The sequence below is a fragment of the Euleptes europaea genome, chromosome 8 (assembly GCF_029931775.1).
Source record: "Euleptes europaea isolate rEulEur1 chromosome 8, rEulEur1.hap1, whole genome shotgun sequence".
Lineage (NCBI taxonomy): Eukaryota > Metazoa > Chordata > Lepidosauria > Squamata > Sphaerodactylidae > Euleptes > Euleptes europaea.
In genome coordinates this window covers 77,068,125-77,087,376 of record NC_079319.1, presented here as the reverse complement: position 1 = coordinate 77,087,376, position 19,252 = coordinate 77,068,125, and the positions used below count along the sequence as shown (strand labels likewise).

Below are 19,252 nucleotides of genomic sequence, written 5' to 3'. Positions count from 1 at the left end.
AGCAGACATCTCCGAGGCCGCCTGACTTGGTTCAAGTCCTGTCAAGAGACACGATGAAGTAAATAGAAATCACACAGTAAAGTCTGGTTGCAATTTATAGATTTTAATTCAACCATCTTGAAATTTGAGCTCCTTATCTGGTAGACTCTTTATCAGAACATCCTGAATGGTGGCCAAAGAATAAAAATAATAATATATGGTTGCTTGAGAAAATGTGAGAATCCTTGGCAAAACAGGATGCAAGTTTTGAAAAACCTTATAAATAAAAAAGAAGAATGTTCCACTTATATTCTGATTGTTTTGAGTTTTTATTCCAGCCTTAGTGCAAAGATTTTCAGTGTAAAATAAAATGTACCCGTATTGGACATCCTTAAACTGCAAAGTTATCAAGGAGGGAAACAGTTCTTCCAGAATAGTGACTCTCCATTATTGTCTCTGCTCATCAGCTTTAAGGGAGCCTCACAGTTTGGCTAAAAGTACCAACTTGGTTCCACCGGTACCTCGCTCTGGTTCAGGGCTCTCTCCCGAAGTATAAGTTCCAAGCACTCCACGGTCGGTGGGTAGGTTCCAAGTTCAAATTTGTTAGCAAACAGGCTTTTGGAGTTCAGCAGCCACTTTAGGTCACCAGTCCCATAGATACAAATGCCTCTGACATAATGACCTGCGAAGACATAAAATGTCTCATAAAAACAGTGTATGGGGTAGACAAGGAGGACAAAGTGCAATCTTGCACTGAGATCTTTGCAGCCAAACTTATCCCATGTTTTACACAAAAGGATGTCCCACTGATTTCAGTGATATTTATTCATAAGTAAGTGTAGCAAGGATTGTGACTCTTTCCAAGCATTCTTTAGTTTCTTAAAAGTTCAGTGTGCATATGGATTCATCATTGTAAATAGAGCAAATTTAATATTCAGTCCTGTTGCTTTAATCTTGTGCTATTGGTCCCTTAATGTTCACTCTCTCACACACATAATTACACAAATACTTCAAATATATTTTCAGACAGGAATGGTGGAGCGAGAGGAGAACCATTCCTTTTTTATCACCGGATTGCACAGATGATGTTATCATCTGGCAGATCCCCTTCAGGAGTGTAGAATGTCAGGTCAAGATATGGGACCAAGTGCCTCCGGGCCTGGGTACTTTAGGTTCAGAAATGTATCTGACTGATGGAATCTTTTCAAAACTTCCGTAACACAGAAGGGAAAATAAGACTTCAGCACAAAGCAGGGTCATGGGATATAGGGCTTCTATAGGAATGTTAGAAACAACAAAAGTATGTTAGAAGCAATGAAAGTACGTCCTTTACCATGACACCCTCCATGAACGCTGGCCATATCACTCCACTTAATGGCTCTCAAGTCACCTTCCCATGAAGCGTTTGGCATGGCACCAGGGACACCTGTCGGGTGAAAAGAAAACAAGATAAACATCAGCCTTTCTCAGAAATGCCCGAGTTTATCTTGAGCATGCCGGATGGTCTATTGAAGACTGTATCTATCATCCTGCAGATTAATTCACTGTTGATTTTGTTTGCAAAGACAGATGAACACGGGAAGATGGCTTATACAGAATCAGACCATTGGTCCATCAAAGTCACTACTATCCGCTCTAACCGGCAGTGGCTCTCCAGGGTCCCAGGCAGAGGTTTTTCCCACCTGTTCCTTCTAACTGGAGATGTTGGGATGAACCCCAGGGATTTCTGAGCCCAAAGCAGATGAACCCCAGCCCCCACCCACCACCAAAGAGGTCGGAACGATTGTGCAAGAGGATGCTCTGGCACTGACAACATGGGAAGCTCAGGACTGGGGTTGCCGCCTTGTTTTGGCTGGCTCTGTTCCTGGATGTTTAACCCCAGCCTAACACAATGAAATCAAGCAGGTGAAGCTTTTCTTGGTATGAGACTTTTCCCTTGTTGCATTTATTGTTAGCCTCCTTGGTCATTTTAATGGAAAGTTGAATAAACAAAATTAATACATGAGATGCACATAATATCATTTTATAGCTAGAAAGATGATTTGATGACATCTGTTTCATTATACTGTATTTTTTTTCTCCAGTGAGCTCAAGGTGAGATAGACCAGATTCTCAGTTGGCTTTCCATTCAGGCACTAGGGCTGCCAACAGGCCTGGAGATAAATTGTCATACCCTTTTAACAGAGGCTTAATATAAAGAAATGGGCAGCTGAAGCATTGCATGCCATGGAGGTAAATAACATCACCAGATAAATAACATTCTATTAAGTCTCTATGAATGAGCCTCCAGCAGTAAGCCTCTGAATCCCAGAGCCAGGAGGCAGCATCAGGGGAAGGCCTCGGCCTCGATGCCCTGTTGTAGGCGACTGTGTGAGACAGGATGCTGGACTAGATGGACTGCTGGTCTGATCCAGCAGGGCTCTTATGTTCTTCAGACATTTTTTCTCTAGGCACTTGGCAATCCTATCAGACACTGATCAGACCCAGCCCTGCTTGGCTCCAGCAATGTGGCTGAATTGTGCCCTTTACTCCTCAGCCCAGGACCAAATAGTCCCCTCATCTCTGAAGTGAGTTCAGGAAAACCCATGTAAAAAAAAAAAAAGCTTGTTAACAGGGTTGGGCTGAATGTTCAAAAACAGTGTTTGGGCATGAAAAGGAGTGGGGGAGGCTTCACCCTCTCCCCATTTTGTTCATTTCTTCTTCAGTGCCTGTTTACAGTCCTCGTTCTGACTGTTTTCAGCTGTTGCTCAGCATGTGTGTGTCCCGTCCCCCCCCCCCACCGCTTCAGCTGCATGGAGCCAGAGTGAATTGGCTCTGTAATGTAACAGCACAGTTGGATTTCATTGGCTATATGAACCCATCCATCACTTCACTGTCCCAAAAGCTTCTATTAGCCCATTTTGCATGGGGGTTTCAGTCGCACTGCAGCCCCTGACTGCCTTCAGTAAGGTTCGCAACAACAAAGCCAGAATATTTCCTTCCTTTGGCGGAAGCAGATGGCCTAGGTTTTCCTGCAGCTTAGCATCAATGGACAGCACACGTGCCAACATTTGCAGGTTGCACGCACAAAATTCCATACTTGATTTTTACTGTGTAGGAGAGAGATGTGCCAGTAAAGTATAAAGTGGCCAGATAATCACAGTGGTGACAAGAACTCCCGTGACCGCAGTCTGCATTGGTGAGATGGGCTATTATCGGCAATATTGTCTGTCTACACTGAGGCTTTCAAAAGGTTTTCGGTACACTGAATCTTGGCATAACCATTTTAACATGTTACATAAGCAATGTTCACTATTTTGTGAGATCGTGAGGATGTTTTTAGAGACTTGCAGTGAGAGAGAGAAAAATAATAGATACATAATAATAATACCTCACTAGATATCCGCTATCTGGGACAGAAATGATGAACAGTATAAACAAGATTTTCCAAGTCAGTAGTTTGACAGTGTTAACCAAAACAGTGACAGAAAGAAGGGAGGGGAAGGAGAAAGAAACATTTAAGTGGAAACTCCCAGGAATTTGAGCTTTTTATTACTGCTTGAATCCTGACCTGGATGGCCCAGGCTAGTCTAATTTCAGAAACTAAGCAGGGTCAGCCCTGGTCATAATTTGGATGTCCAGGGTCACTATGCAGAGGCAGGAAATGGCAAGCCACCTATGAACCTCTCTTGCCTTGAAAACACTACAGGGTTGGCTGTGACTTGACAGCACTTTACACCCACATTACTGCTTGACCAAGCGGGAGCTGAGGGGTTATGTAACAGTCAACCACTCTGTGCTAGGGTTGCCAACCTCCAGGTACTAGCTGGAGATCCCCTGCTATTACAGCGGATCTCCAGCCAATAGAGATCCGTTCCCCTGGAGAAAATGGCCACATTGGCAATTGGACTCTATGGAATTGAAGTCCCTCCCCAACCTTCTGCCAGTGGCAAAGAGGGACCTGGCAACCCTACTCTGCGCCCAGCTAAGAAAATCAGAGAAGTCCACAAGGTAGACTTACACCCTTCTAAGCCCAATGATGTCAATGAAGGGTTTAACTCTGCCTAGGGCTGCTTACCGAGTTGAATAGTAAGTTTCTCCTCTGTATTGTGGGCATATCCCCACTAGTCGTTTTATGGTCATTTATTTGATCACTATGCAAAACCCTAAATATAGGTATTTAATTTTATTAGCAAGATGCAATTCACTTCTAACAGCCAAATATATAGGAAGGCTTAAAAGAATTCCCTGAATGGATAGAAAGTGTTCTTGTGGTTCTGGAGCAACAGAAACTGTCTCACACATGTTGTTACAATGTCCCTGGTTTGTTAAAGCTAAGCAAGATATCTTGGCAGTTCTTATTAATTCTAAGGTTCAGTGCTCTAATAGTTACATTATCTTGAAATTGCTGTTTTCTAATGTTATGGACTGGTTGAAAGCAATTGCCAAATTGCTTGTATGTGTTTTAAAATAGCTGCAAAAGTCAATTATTCATTGATCAAGTTCCCCTTTCCCCGCCGCCAAATCCTACCAACTTATGGTTGAAGAGATAGTAAATAATAAAAGTAGTAACTCTTTTTTGTTACTGTTACTGTTAGTTACTGTTACTGTTAGTTACTGTTACTCTTTTTAGATTTTGGAGACACACACTATAATATCACCCCACAAATCACCGCACAAGATCTTTTCTAGGTTATTTGTAGGCAGTTCTACAAGTACTTCATTAAAATCTAAAGAATGAATGGAACTAATATGCATTTGTAAGCATGGGTGTGCATCCTGCAGTATGTCTCTGCTGACAGAACGGATCTCTACCACCAGTCAAATAAGACTTCCTCGCTTTCCCCACCCTGCTGCCGTCCCAAATGATTCCTGAAGTGCTGCTCCTGGGAGACAGAGAAATCAGAGGTCTGCAGCAGGAGAGGGCAACTGCCCCCCCTCCTTCCATGAGGAAGGATCCCAGATGAGGCTATCCAGGCATGGCCTCAGCCATTTTGGTGCCTGAGGTAGAAAATTCAAATGGCACCTGCTATGGTGATAAAAACAGTATGAGAAACCAAATAAATTACAATTCTCTCAATTCCACCTGAGATGCTTCATCCCTACCTAATACTTTGCAGGGCTGGCTGTATATTGTATCACCATCTCCCTGTTACATGTATATGAACATCTAAGGCTACTTTTTACAGAGGTAAACCATCTAGCTCAGTACTGTCTTCTTTGACTGGCCATGGCTCTCTGGCAGAGAAAGGTCTTTTCGAACACTTACTATTTTGAGATGCTAGGGGTTGAACCCAGGAGCCTCTGGAGGCCAGCACATGTCCTTCCACTAGGTAGAACCTTCAGGTGGTGGCTGGAGATCTGGTATTACAATTGATCTCTAGGTGACAGACATCAGTTCGCCTGGAGAAAATGGCCCCTTTGGAAGGTGGACTCTATGGCATTATACCCCATTGAAGTCCCTCCCCTCCTCAGGCTTCCCCCACCCTCAAATCTCCAGGTATTTCTCAACTTGGAGCTGGCAACCCTTTCTACCACTGAGGCACAGCCCCTCACAAATTTGATGGCAACTGTGGATTTACTGCTTCACAAATTGCCCTTTCTGAAGGCCACTTGAATTCATAGGATCCATTTTTTGCACAGTGGTCCTTTTAAAACTGATCAAGCAAATCTGATGCTGAGTAACAAGTTCTCAGTCTAGGCTTCTACATGGAAACTCTAGACTTTCACTTTGAGCAGCATTCCCACTTATTGATCCCTTCCCCCATGCACAGACTGCCTGGTTAATGTTAAAGCTGCCTTCAGATACCTGCTTGGTTCATCTGAACTGGTCCAAAGTGATCTTAGCAAAGATTATTCCTTTGACATTCTCTTGTGAAATGAGGAACGCAATGGCCTACTTTACAGGGCTGTGGTGCAGATGAAAGGATAGCACAATCTAGCTTGTACATTTTAATGATGGTATAGAATTGATAAATCATCGATGGCATTCAGTTACCTGCCCTGATAAGCTGGTGTGTGATGTCTCATGTGTTTAGTTACATTTTTGGCACAAAGCCCATTAAAATCCACCTTTCTTTATCAGCAAGTTTCTTAAGAATCTGAAACACTTCAGAAGCCGATCCATCAATGTCTAGGGTTGCCAACCTCCAGGTAGCTACTCAACAAAAAGAACACCTCTGTACTCATACCAAGGTTAGGAAATTAGTACAGGAAACAGCTGACACAACCATAGCATACAATTTTGTTATGCTATGGTTGTGTCAGCTGTTTCCTGTACTAATTTCCTAACCTCCCGGTAGTGGCAGAAGATCTCCTGCTTTTACAGCTGATCTCCAGCTGATAGAGATCAGTTCACCTGGAGAAAATGGCCGCTTCGGCCGTTGGACTCTATGGCATTTAAGTCCCTCCCCTCCTCAAACCACGCCCTCCTCAGGCTCCGCCCCAAAAACCTCCTGCTGATAGCAAAGAGGGACCTGGCAATGCTAATAAAGGTCTCAGATGGGTCACCTAATCATAAATGAACACACTCAGTGTATTCCACCATTCATTTCTGAATTACATTTAAACGTTCAGTAACTTTGGGGGTTGCCTGGTATTGTGGGGTCAGCAATAGGTGATAGATGGGGTGTGTTGCATCTTACATCTATTATAAGACATTTTATATCTGAGAATAGGCACTTTGGTGGGTACACAAGGGAGGGCCTTTTCAGTGGTGTACCCACGATTATCGAACAGCTTCCCCAGGGAGCAGGTCCCTGGCCCCCTAGCTTTTGATCTTTAGAAGGCAGCTGAAGACAGTTTTACTTAGGTGCCAGAATGAACCTAATTCCTCAGAGATAGTGAGACTTGGTAGAAAAGTCGGTATCACCTACCAGAACAGCCCCACAAATATGGAACACATGGGCCTTAGATGGTATGTAGTTGAGCAGAGAAATGCTGGCTATGCTGGGGGAAAGGGGCACTTTGGAGCCAGTTCCCCCCCCCCAAAAAAAACCCTCAGTGTTTTTTCCTTCTGCCATTTATAGCTATGTGCTTTAAGTGAACACGCAGCTTTTAAGTTGGGTTCTACCTTTCTAACTCACCCAAAACGGAGCCATCAGAACCCACTAGATGCCACTCCCAGGCTGAGAGAGTTCTCTGTCCCAGAGCCAAAATGACTGATTTCAAGAGATGTCAACCCTAACAGGAGTTAAAGGATTAAGATGCATCCTGAATGGTCTGTTAGTTACATTTTTGTTCTTGTCAGCTAAGGCTTCCTGGCTTTCGGCCTCTGCCCATCCCCCCCCCCGCCCCCGCATCTACACCTCAATGGAGACCTGCCCGGCTAATCGTTACTGAGTCACCAGGGCCCGCAGAACAATGCCTGGGAGCCCTGGCAATCACCTAGCTATTTCACACATTGGTTTCATGTATGGTTTCTCCTGTGAATAGTTACCGGCTGTTACCTTCTGTATTGTTTCCTTATACCTAAACCATCAAGGCAACTCTGCCACAACTCGCACCTTTTGTATTATGTCCTGAAACTAATCAATCCTATTGTATGAATCCTTTAAACGTACTGGGGTTTCCCCATGTCTGCATTCTAGCCTTATGTCTCAACGGACCTACTGAACCCACTGGCTTTCTCTAATAAAACTTTTTAACTCACGATTATGTCTGGAGTAAAGTTCCTTAGGAGAGAAATGCAATGAGGTACTGAAGTCTCACAGTTCCATTCTTTCCCCAAGATGCTTATGGCAGCATACATGAGTCTCCACTTCTCCAGTTTATTCTCACAATAACCCTATAAGGGAGGTTAGAGATAGTGGATCACTGAGATTGTCACTTCCTTTCTTTTGTCTGGCCATGGTTCCTTCCCCCCTCTCATGTAGTTTCCAGGAATGGGAAAAAAGGTATGACAAAAGATAATGAAAAGCAAACTTAACACGCAAGTATAAAGATGAACACATGAACACATGAAGCTGCCTTATACTGAATCAGACCCTTGGTCCATCGAAGTCAGTAATGTCTACTCAGACCGGCAGCGGCTCTCCAAGGTCTCAGGCAGAGGTCTTTCACATCACCTACTTGCCTAGTCCCTTTAACGGGAGATGCCGGGGATTGAAACCGGGACCTTCTGCATGCCAAACGGATGCTCCACCACTGAGCCACAGCCCCTCCCTGATGTTACATTTTTGTAGTACTCTTTACCTGTGGGTGGTACCAGTTATTCGGAAAGAATGTGAAATTGCCCACAGCAACGGAAAGGAGGAAAAGAAGAAGAAAAAGAAGCTCAGAAGAAGGCTGACCTGTATTTCTAGCCTGTGGGGCTTTGGTAAGATCCCATACGGGTGTCATTTGAAAGACAGATGAGAACATTCCTTGTCCGCTGGCAAACAAGTATGTTCACTTTGCAGGGCTCCTGACCCAGCTCTGCCCTCAAGGGAGGCTCTGTGGCCGAGGCGAGGCAAGGGCTGGTCTCTGGATTATGACGAGTTATTGAATGTTGCCAGCACATGTCAAAGCTTTAGCTAGAATGCCTGAGGGGGTTACCACACTTGTATTCCCAGCGATGTATTAAGACTTTGAAAATGTTATAAAAAATACTGTTCGCACTTTGTTTGGCCCCTTTAGCTGTGAAGAAGTCTTCCAACCATTTATTAGCTGTGGTATCCAAAAACCCTTTTAAAGCGATGTTTTTTTAATAACATTTTCAAACTCTTAATACATCGCTGGGAATACAAAGTGCGGTAACCCCCTGAATTCCCTTTCCATCATGGGAATTACTAAAAAAAGAACACCTTTCCTGGATTTTGTTATGCACTGTAGTGAAGCGGTCTCTGCCGTTCAGTGAATAAGCTTATAGAATAAATCCCTTCCTAAGAAGTGATATGTTATCTTACATAGCTTAAACACATACAAATAGGCAGGACACAGCTTATTTGAACTTAACTAAAAGGTATTTTTATTGTAAAGCTTCAAACAGAATATCAGTTGTAAGAATAGATGAGTTATAAAAACATGAGTATTAAAATACAAACTAGGTCTAACATAGTAAAAGACCTAAGTCAAATAAGATAGATTTGATTCAAATACCTGTTACATTGAGACTTTCTGATTAGAGAAGCCTCCAGTTCTATGTTCACTACACCTATATATACCTGTAATATTAATAATTAAAAGTCATAGATACATTTCAGGACGGACAGCTTCCATCTTTAAAAGAGGAATTTTCCCTGTCTTTCAGACAGGACAGTGTTCACTTCTGGAGATTACACTTTTTCGTTTTAAAAGGAATATTTACCCTGTCTATCAGACAGGACAATCCTTCATTTTAAAAGGACAATTTTTCCTCCAAGAAGGGACAGGCTGCCCTTTTCACCCTTCTTCCCTTGTTAAAAGGAAAAGGGGGGCATAGCTTAGAGTCAAAAGAGTCTGGCCCTTTCTGAATGGTCATCTTGCTTGGCATTCCGCCACCTCAGAGATAAGAACCATTTACTTGCTATGATATAATTGTCTTACTGGCAGAGAGACGGTCACACTGGCAAAGAGTCCAGTTTCTGGCAGAATGCCCAGATATCACTGGCAGAAAGCCCAGGAGATTCTGCAGGAGATTCTGCTGGGGATTCCAGGAGAATACACAGTCACATTAATACAGAAAATACAGAGGGGAAAAAATACAGAGAATAATACAGGGAAACCAGGAGAAAAATTACACATCTCATTAGAGGCTTGAGAATTCTGCAGATGTGCAAAATATACTCTGATCAGCTGGTGAAGGAACTGTCCTAGATGTCTGGACCCACGACAGTACATCCACACATCTTTTGGATATTGCCCTACCACAAGACACCATAGAAACCATTCACCTCCAGGATTCTGTCTCCTTCTCCACAGAGGAAAAGCCAGTTGTGCATGTCTGCCACAGTGCAACGACAGCACAGCTGACCAGTGATGGGCGTGCACACGCCCCGGCGACTCTTGCGCTCTGTGCTGGAGTTTAGCTTCAGTAACTCTTCCAAGGATGAACACTTTTGGCGGATGTTGTAGTTAACGGTTGTACTGTACTATCATCTATCTCTCTTGTTTCAATGGAAGTTCAGCATTGAAAACTGAAGTCAGATGAAAGAATGAGAATGGGAAGCAAATCCACAAGATCACTGTGGGGGAGGGGAGGCTGTGTGATGCTTTTAGGTGTCCCATCTGTAGATCAGAACCTTGATCTGCTAGGTGTCAAGCATAGATAATTATTGTCACATTAATTGAAGATCAAGAATGGCCCAGGAGACAACCGCAAGGATCTGTTGAACCACAGTTGCATCCTGCTAAGCCTTGACTTTGAAAGTGTTGTTCTGTTTGAGACTCTGCACCGTGGGTTCCAAGTCAGTGATTCAGAGGAATGGCTGGTTAGAGCAGCCAAATGTCAACAGTGTGATGGCAAAAATTGCATTCGCTGTTCTGTGCCACATGGGCTTCTGGATAGATGGTTTCCTGCAGCAAGAATTGTTCAGGTTTGAGGTGATTCTCTTAACCTGCCTCAAAGCAGAAAGAGAAGCCAACAGGGACCACCTTTCTGCTGACACATGCTTCACGTTGTTCAGAGATGGGATGCCAGTTGAGCAGTGGCTTTCTGCATGTGGGATTAGTTTGGAACCATTCATCAGCGCTTCCTTCTGAAAACGTTAACTTTCACAAAACAACACTTAACACCCTTTGGTTGCAAGCCTAGGGTCTGTGTCTTTACTTTCCACGAAGCTTTAACGCCTCAAAGTCAAGAGCTTCCTCCCCAAAGGAACGCTAGCCAGCAACAGACTCTAGCAAACTCATGTACCTGTTGTGGGCCACCCAGGAGATGTGGAGTTGGGGAATGCAGAAGCCACCTCAGATGAAGAGGAGGTGGTTCAAGCAGGCCCAATTTTACAACTAACAATGGGTGCTCCACCAGAGGAGATAGTTCCTTCAATTTCAGAAGGAGATCTTCAGCCCAAGGCAAGTTATTGCAGCCTTTGGGTTTGAGACTGGTAGCAGAAAGGGTGCAGCAGGTGGCATCACCTCCATCATTACCTGAGCCCTTGGAGCACTGGAGAAGCTGGGGTAAGAGGAATGCACAAGCCAGACACCAGACTGCCTGGATAAGAGTCGTTCACCAGTGGAATCAGCTGCCTAGGGAGGTGGTGAGCTCCTCCTCTCTGGCAGTCTTCAAGGAGTGGTTGGATGAACACTTGTCAGGGATGCTCTAGGCTGATCCTGCACTGAGCAGTGGGTTGAACTAGATGGCCTGTATGTCCCCTTCCAACTCTATGATTCCATAATTCTATGATCCAGACTAGGGAAAAGAAGAGATGGTTTTTATATGTCGGTTTTCTCTACCTTTTAAGGAGAATCAAAGCGGCTTACAATCTCCTTCCCTTCCTCTCCCCATAACGGGCACCTTGTGAGGTAGGTGGGGCTGAGAGAGTTCAGGAAGAACTGTGACTAGCCCAAGGTCACCCAGCTGGCTTCATGTGTAGGAATGGGGAATCAAACCCGGTTCACCAGATTAGAGTTCATTGCTCTTAACTACTACACCACGCTAGAGATTGTAATGAGTTAGGTACTCTGGTATGCTTTAATGGTTTGCACCCTGTGTTTGAATGACTCAGCAGAGGCCGAGGATCTGTGGTGGGTTATAAGTAACAGCTTGGAGGCAGGCTGGCGTGGAAGCAATGGGAGTGTTATCTGCTGATTTATACCCTCGATGCTGTTCATCATGTCTGCCATCTATGTATTTATTTTTCGATTTGTAAGCCGCCCTCCCAGGCCAAAACTAGGCTCAGGGCAGGTAACATCATTTAAAATATACATCAATAGTACTAAAAACAGTACATACATCAAACCAATACTAAACAATAAAATCCCAATTAAAATCAACAAAATCCCAAAATGGCACCCAAATTTAAATCAGATTGATCAAGACAAACACGCAGACCACGCCTTTAGATTGAACTAACATACATATAAGAAGGGGGGGAGGGATAGGGAGGCCAGCAGATATAATACCCGCAGCTGCCCTCAACTATAGGTCTGGTGGAAAATCTCTGTCTTACAGGCCCTGCGGAACTCTTTAATGTCCCACAGGGCCCTGATGTCACCAGACAGAGTGGAACCAGGGCCGAGAAGGCCCTGGCTCTTGTTGAGGACAGCCACACACTCTTAGGGCTGGGGACCACCGGTAAATTATTCTCAGATGATTGCAATGATCTTCAGGGGGTGTACGAGGAGAGGCAGTCCAGAAGCTATGAAGGTCCCAGACCGTGTAAGGCTTTAAAGGTCAAAACCAGCACCTTGAACCTGATCTGATACTTCCGCTGGTGCCAGTGCAGTTGGCGGAGCACTGGTTTTATATGCTCCCATGGCAAGACCCCCGTAAGGCTGGAGCTGCCGGGTCAGTCTCAAGGTCAGCTCTACACAGAGCGAGTTACAGTAGTCTAGCCTAGAGGTGACTGTCGCATGGATCACAGTGGCTAAATCAGGGCGGGAGAAGAAAGGCACCATCTGCCAGGCCCAGACCTGGGCCTCTATAGATAAGGAGGCATCCAGAATCACACCCAGACTCTTGACGGCAGGTGCAGGTGTTAGTTGCATGCTATCAAGAGCTGGAAGCCGTCACCCCAACCCGCCCTGGCCTAGCCACAGGACCTTCATCTTCACTGGATTCAGCTTCACTCTGCTTTTCCTCAACCACCCAGTCTGTGTGGTTCCTGTGATTTGCTGCATCTGTTTCCTCCTCATGAACACTGGACTGTGCCTTGACTCTGGATCCTGTAATTACCCTTTGTGGAATTTGCTGCCATGACAGACTGAGCAAAGAAAAGTCAAGCATACACTCCACCTACGTGCTTTTCTGGTTACTCATGACATATGGGCCCTGAGAACTGGGCTCATATTTCATGGATAACCAGACGCAGCTGGTTACCTTCTCTGTGTGAGAAGGGAGGGATAAAGGGATGAATGAGGAACACCCACAAACCTGGCAACAAACCAGGCCTATGAACATTTTTATTTAACTATGAATAAATAAAGACTCCTGGATGCAGCACATATTGTTCACTCCAAGTTTGCTGATGACTGTGATAATAAGGGCAAACCTTGTGCCGCACCTTAAGTTAGGCTGTGAGATATATAAGAACTGCGGCTGACACTCATCAGACACATCCCCTTATGGAGTTTTCAAGGCAAGAGACTAACAGAGGTGGTTTGCCATTGCCTTCCTCTGTATAGTGACCCTGGACTTCCTTGATGGTCTCCCATCCAAGTACTAACCAGGGCTGATCTCTGCTTAGCTTCTGAGATCTGATGAGATCAGGCTAACCTTGGCCATCCAGGTCATACCTTGTTAAAAATCCCACCACTGCCATAAGTAAGAAACTCTAAAGTAGACAAGAGGTCACCCTTCTTGGTCTTATATGCATTGCACTGCATTTACACAACCAGTTGGGCTTCTGGAAATGCAGGCACCATTACAGCAGGATCCAGCTGACAAACATGTATCAGTGTATCATTTCATTATCTTTTGGCATCGTCTTTTATGGATTCACTGGCATTACTTGCTAAGTATTTAACAGCGAACACATTCACTACACATTCAATTAACATTTTCCCCATGGTAGCTTAAAAAAGGTCACTCTGCACTTATAACCACTGACATTTCTTTTTAAGAAAATTACATACATGGCCATGGGAAGTACTTTCTTTACCCATGTTTTTGTTCTTTAAACTATATTGGCACATTTGTGGGGAGGGAAACCATCTTTATTTTTGCTCTAGATGATGTGGGTTGGGGCTGCCAGCTAGCATAGATGAGATTGGGGTGGATTCACACCCTTATGTACACCACCAGATTACTCTGCATTTGGTGGCTCAACATTGGATGTGTAAACTGAAAAACATTGTGTTTGATATTAAATGACATTCAATGTTATTATATGTCTGCGGTGATCTAGGATGCCTCATTCAGACCTGCCTGTTCACCACCTGATGATGTGAACACTTGTCGGTGTGAACCAGCTCTTTGCATCTGGAGGATCCTACTTGAAGCAAGGGATAGGATCAGATAGATGTGTGTGAGTTAAGTGCCATCACGTCGCTTCCAACTCAGGGAAACTCGATAAGTTAATGTCCTCCAAAATGTGCTATCATTAACAGCCTTGCTCAGTTCTTTATTTCTTAGATCCATGAGAAGTCCAACTTATTTGGTTTGTTTTGCTCTTTGGTTTTGCTGTAGGGCCACAGATCTCACAGCATCCTCTTCTGTACACTTCTGAATTACGTAGAATTCTACACTTCCTGTGTTTTATCTGCAGTGGCATGTTATCAGTGGAACACCCTGCCCCTGGAGCTGGGCTGGTGCCTGATTAGTTGTCTTTTAGGAACTAGGCCAAACACACCTTTTTACCTGGACTTTTCACTAGAGGTTTTATCTTTCCAGCTTTTTAAAATGGTCTGCGGTCTATTTCGTGGACAGCTTTATGCTGTTTTAATGGCTTGTTGTTTTTGTATCGCTAATTTATTATTTCAATTGTAAGTTCCCTTGAGCAGGACTCAGAAGAGGTGGCATAGAAATCTCTTAAATAAACAAATCCTTCTCTTAGAGACTTTAAGTTGGCATATGTAGAGTGACTCCCTTGTTTCCCTTGCAGTCTGCTTGCCAAAGGAAACAATGAAACAATCAGATCAAACAGCCTCTCTTTGTTTTATTTTGGGAGATGGTTCACAGGAACACTTTGTAAAATTTTCTTTACCAACCACATGTCAAACAAAATTTGCATTCCATAAATGTAGATAAAATTCACTTCCTCTCAAACCATCAGAGAGAACTGGTACAAGATGTTCTTCAGATGGTACTTGTCACCCAAAGATCTTCAGAAGATGTTTAAAACAGATCAAGCAAAGTGTTGGAAGTGTTCGGAAACAGAAGGAACTTTTTTCTACCAATGGTGGACTTGTACTAAAAGTCAAAAGTATTGGCGAATGATACATAAAGAGCTAGAGAAAATGCTTCAGGTGAATTTTGAACTAGAATCCAAATATATGTTGCTGGGTATAACTCCTCTGTAAAGAGCCCCGTGTAGCAGAGTGTTAAGCTGCAGTACTGCAATCAAAAGCTCTGCTCATGACCTGAGTTCGATCCTGGCGGAAGTCGGCTCAAGGTTGACTCAGCCTTCCATCCTTCTGAGGTCGGTAAAATGAGTACCCGACTTGCTGGGGGTAAAGGGGAGATGACTGGGGAAGGCACTGGCAAACCACCCTGTAAACAAAGTCTGCCTAGTAAACGTCGGGATGTGACATCACCCCATGGGTCAGGAATGACCCGGTGCTTGCACAGGGGACCTTTACCTTTACATAACTCCTCCACAACTTAACTCGGTTCATTAAGAGCTTTATCAATATGCAACCTCTGCTGCCAGAATTGTTTATGCTAGGTATTGGAAGTTCAACATAATTCCTGATATCACAGAGTGGAATATTAAACTTTTGGATTTCGCATTGATGGCTAGGCTAACCCACTTGATTAATAAGAAAACAATAGGTGAATTTGTGATGAAATGGCAACTATTTTGCAATTATTATTCACTCGATAAATGAATTATTCTTTACATTAACCTATCAATGATTTATAAGAACATGTTCAGTGAGATTTAGGATGTTTAAAATGTTTAGCTTAAACAACAGAAGTTTTGGTATTAGTTTCTTTTTAAATTAAATCATGTTGAGGTCTGGGGGATGTGTTATGTTTTAGTGAGTTTTAAGCAGCTTCAGTGTTTTAGATGAAAGTTAAAAAGTCTGTGCAAGCACCGGGTCATTCCTGACCCATGGGGTGATGTCACATCCCTACGTTTACTAGGCAGACTTTGTTTACGGGGTGGTTTGCCAGTGCCTTCCCCAGTCATCTTCCCTTGACCCCCAGCAAGCTGGGTACTCATTTCACCAACTACAGAAGGATGGAAGGCTGAGTCAGCTTCAAGCCAGCTACCTGAAACCAACTTCTGTTGGGTTCGAACTCAGGTCATGAGCAGAGCTTGGACTGCAGTACTGCAGCTTACAACTCTGTGCCACGGGGCTCCTATTAGATGAAAGTTAGAAGCTTTGATATTAGTTTTTTCTTTTCTGTTAGTGTGGATCAAGTTGGGGCCCGGATGATGATGAAATATGCTTTACCCCTGTTCTCTATCCCTCCTTTTCCCCATTCTGTACCCTTTAATATATAAAAAAAAATTAATTTTTTTTTTACATTCCAGTTTAAAAGATTTGAAGTGTAAACTTCAGCCTAAGGCCATTTGTCTCCTATTTTGATTACATGATAAAGTAGCATAAACCTATTTTACTCTTTCCCCCAAATCCTTGTAGCACCAAATCAATGACCCTTCTTGTCCAGCACACTTGTTTCTAACATCGGCCAGTCAGATGCTCCATGAAGCTCAACAGGAGGGCATGAAGACGACAGCACTTCCCTGTTATTTGTCATCCCCCCCCAAACTGGTAATGAGAGGTACGCTGTGTCTGAACACAGATGTTCCATTGAGTAATCTGTTGAAGAGCTGTTGAATTAAAGGATATAAATTTGTCAACTCCCTCTTTAAAGCCATCTAAGACGTTGCTTTCCCACATATTCTGGCAGCAGATTAAACAAGCTGATTGCATTTTGTTGGGAGACATACTTTTTCTTGCCTGTGTCGAATCTACTGCCAATCAATATCATTGGGTGAGCTGGAGTTCTAATTTAAATGAGCAAAAAAAAAATTATCTCTCTACCCACCTTCTTCACAGCACACATATTTGCATAAACATTTACCGTGCTTCCAGTTAGCCACCATTTTTTCTAAACTAGAAAATCCCCAGGTCTCTTCCTTGTAGATAATGTGTTCTCGTGATCATTTTAGCTGCTCTTTTTCTACCTTTCCCAGTTCTGTCTGAAAGATGAAACATCCAGAACTTTACCTAGTACTCCAAATGTAGCCACGCTTAAGATGCTAGGTTGCTGGCCATTCTGTTTTCATCCAAATCCCCCCTATGAAATGGGATTCTTCCACTGCTGCATCCCATGCCTGGTATTTTCATTGAGCCAGACTTTTTTTTTTTGTAAGTGCCATTAAGTCACAGCTGACTTATGGCTACCTCTCAGGTTTTCAAGACAAGCGACATTCAGAGGTGGTTTGCCACTGCCTTCCTCCGCGTCACAACCCTGGTATTCCTTGGAGGTTGCCCATCCAAATACTAACCAGGGCCAACCCTGTTTAACTTCTGAGTTCTGATGAGATCAGACTAGAATGGAGCTATCCAGGTCAGGAAGCCAGCCACACACTAAAACCCTAAAACCTCTTTCCTGCTTTGTAACAGCCAGAACAGTCACTGTACATATACAGCCGAGGTTTTTTACTCCAATATGCATCACTTTACCCTGACTTAATCTGAACCACATTCGGTTGTCTGGTCCTGCTTGGGTTTTCTTTCCCCTAAATAATTCGGCATCATCCAGAAAATTGACTTGCCTCACTGCCAACCTGCAGCACTAGATGGATCATTAATGAATGATGAATAAATCAACCAATGCTGATTCCATGGAGTACCCCACTGGTCACTTCATTATGAAAGCTTCCCATCTCCTTTTCCTGCTTTTTAACCAGTGATCAGCCCACAAAAGGAACGGTCCTCTTAACCCACGACTGTTATCATTATTCTAGATTGTTCTGCGAGGGACCGGACTCAGTTGTGCTGACTTCAAACGCAGTGTGGTTTATGGCACAACTGAGAATCCTGGGAGGCGGAAGGAAAACATAAATTAACGTGAACAGAAATTCAACCTGTAACCCTTAGGTTGTTGTCCTGGCAGCCATCTCCTGCGCTGTCTGCGCCTGCAATTTATTACTTTGGAAGGGTGGGGACGGAATGTGGGAGGCACAAAGCTGGAAATTCATTCACAAAAATGCAAACTGATCCTCCTTGCACGCACGGTCGCTTTAGCCTCCTTTATTCCCTGTTTCAGCCAGGATCGAACACACCTTAGACAAAACGTCTGTGTTCGATCCTGGCTGAAACAGGGAATAAAGGAGGCTACAACGCCCATGCGTTTTCGCCCTGAGTCGAGAGCAGGACCCCAGCACTCCATCCCCCACCCCAGAACCCGGATGCCAGGACGTACCTGGGATCCTATTGAGGGTCACCCAGAAATGCTCGTCGGGGCTGTAGGTGTCCTTGGACCACTCCAGCAAATCCAGGGCGCGCCGATCCTTGAAGAGAAACTCCACAAAGGGCCAGGTGAGGGCCACGTAAGCAGAGCCAAAGTAGATGGTCAGGTTGTGGGGCGGGGGTCCTTTCAAGGCCCCGGTGCGGACCATGTGGGAAGCGCCCCTGGTCATGCGCTCTTTGTACACGTGCCTGGTCCTCACCTTCATGGGCGCCGGGGGAAGGATGCCGGGGGTGATGTTCTTCCCCGCGAAGGCCTTCAGGTGGCGGACCGTCTCGCGGTTGGTGCGCAGGGGGAAGTCCTGGCCGCACAGGTTGAGCAGGTACTTCCAGCGCGTGCCGGAGCGCAGCAGGTCCCGCATGCAGTGCAGGTCGGCCTGCAGGCGGGAGATGCCGGCGTACACCACCGGCTCGGCCCGGGAGGCCAGGAAGGCGTTGGGGAAGCAGCCCAGCAGGCGCCCCACGGCGCGCTTGAAGGCGGCCGGCGCCTTCTCGTCCACGTGCACGCAGTACACGTTGTGGGGCGCGTAGAGGGCGCGGAAGGCCCGCTCGAAGGTGCCGAAGTCCTTGTGCAGGGTGATGCTGTAGGCCAGCGGGAAGGCGGCCTCCTCCGCCGACAGGGGACGGCTCAGGTAGCGCTCGCCGCAAGGCGCCCCGCCGCCCCGCCGCCCCAGCCCCAGCCCGCCGCCGCCCCACACGAAGGCGCGCCCCTCGCCCGCCAGGGCCTCGCACGCCTGGCCCAGGAGCCGCGCCGCCGGGGACCCCGGGGGCCGCCGCCGCTCTCGGGCGGGGAAGGGCGACGGGCCGCGGCGCAGCACCAGCAGGCCGGCCAGCCCGCCCAGCAAGGCGGCGGCCAGCAGGCAGGGAGCCTTCGGGCGGCACATGGTGCTCAGCGGCGCCGGAGCCCCACGGCGCGGTGCCTTCCGCCGGCCATCGCCGGGGAGCGCCTTGGGTCCAGCGGGTTGCTACGGACGCGGCTGCCCGCCCGCCAGCCAGGAGCCAGCCAGCCAGCCAGCCAACGCCGCCTCCCCGCCCCACTGACCCCAAGCTGCTCCCCGCCCTGGCGGCGCTGCCTGGGCCCCGCCCTCCT

At 45.6% G+C, this 19,252-nt stretch overlaps 1 protein-coding gene across 1 annotated transcript; it reads right to left on the bottom strand.

Annotated features, from left to right (window-relative positions):
• Positions 1-422: 422 nt before the first annotated feature.
• LOC130482156 (N-acetyllactosaminide beta-1,6-N-acetylglucosaminyl-transferase-like) lies at positions 423-19,046 on the bottom strand. Its single transcript, XM_056854970.1, has 3 exons — positions 18,119-19,046; positions 1,313-1,405; positions 423-661 (listed from the first exon to the last, which is right to left on the bottom strand). The coding sequence occupies exons 1-3, from the start codon at positions 19,044-19,046 to the stop codon at positions 471-473; spliced, it is 1,212 nt and encodes a 403-aa protein (XP_056710948.1). The 3' UTR covers positions 423-470.
• Between the last annotated feature and the right edge of the window lie 206 nt (positions 19,047-19,252).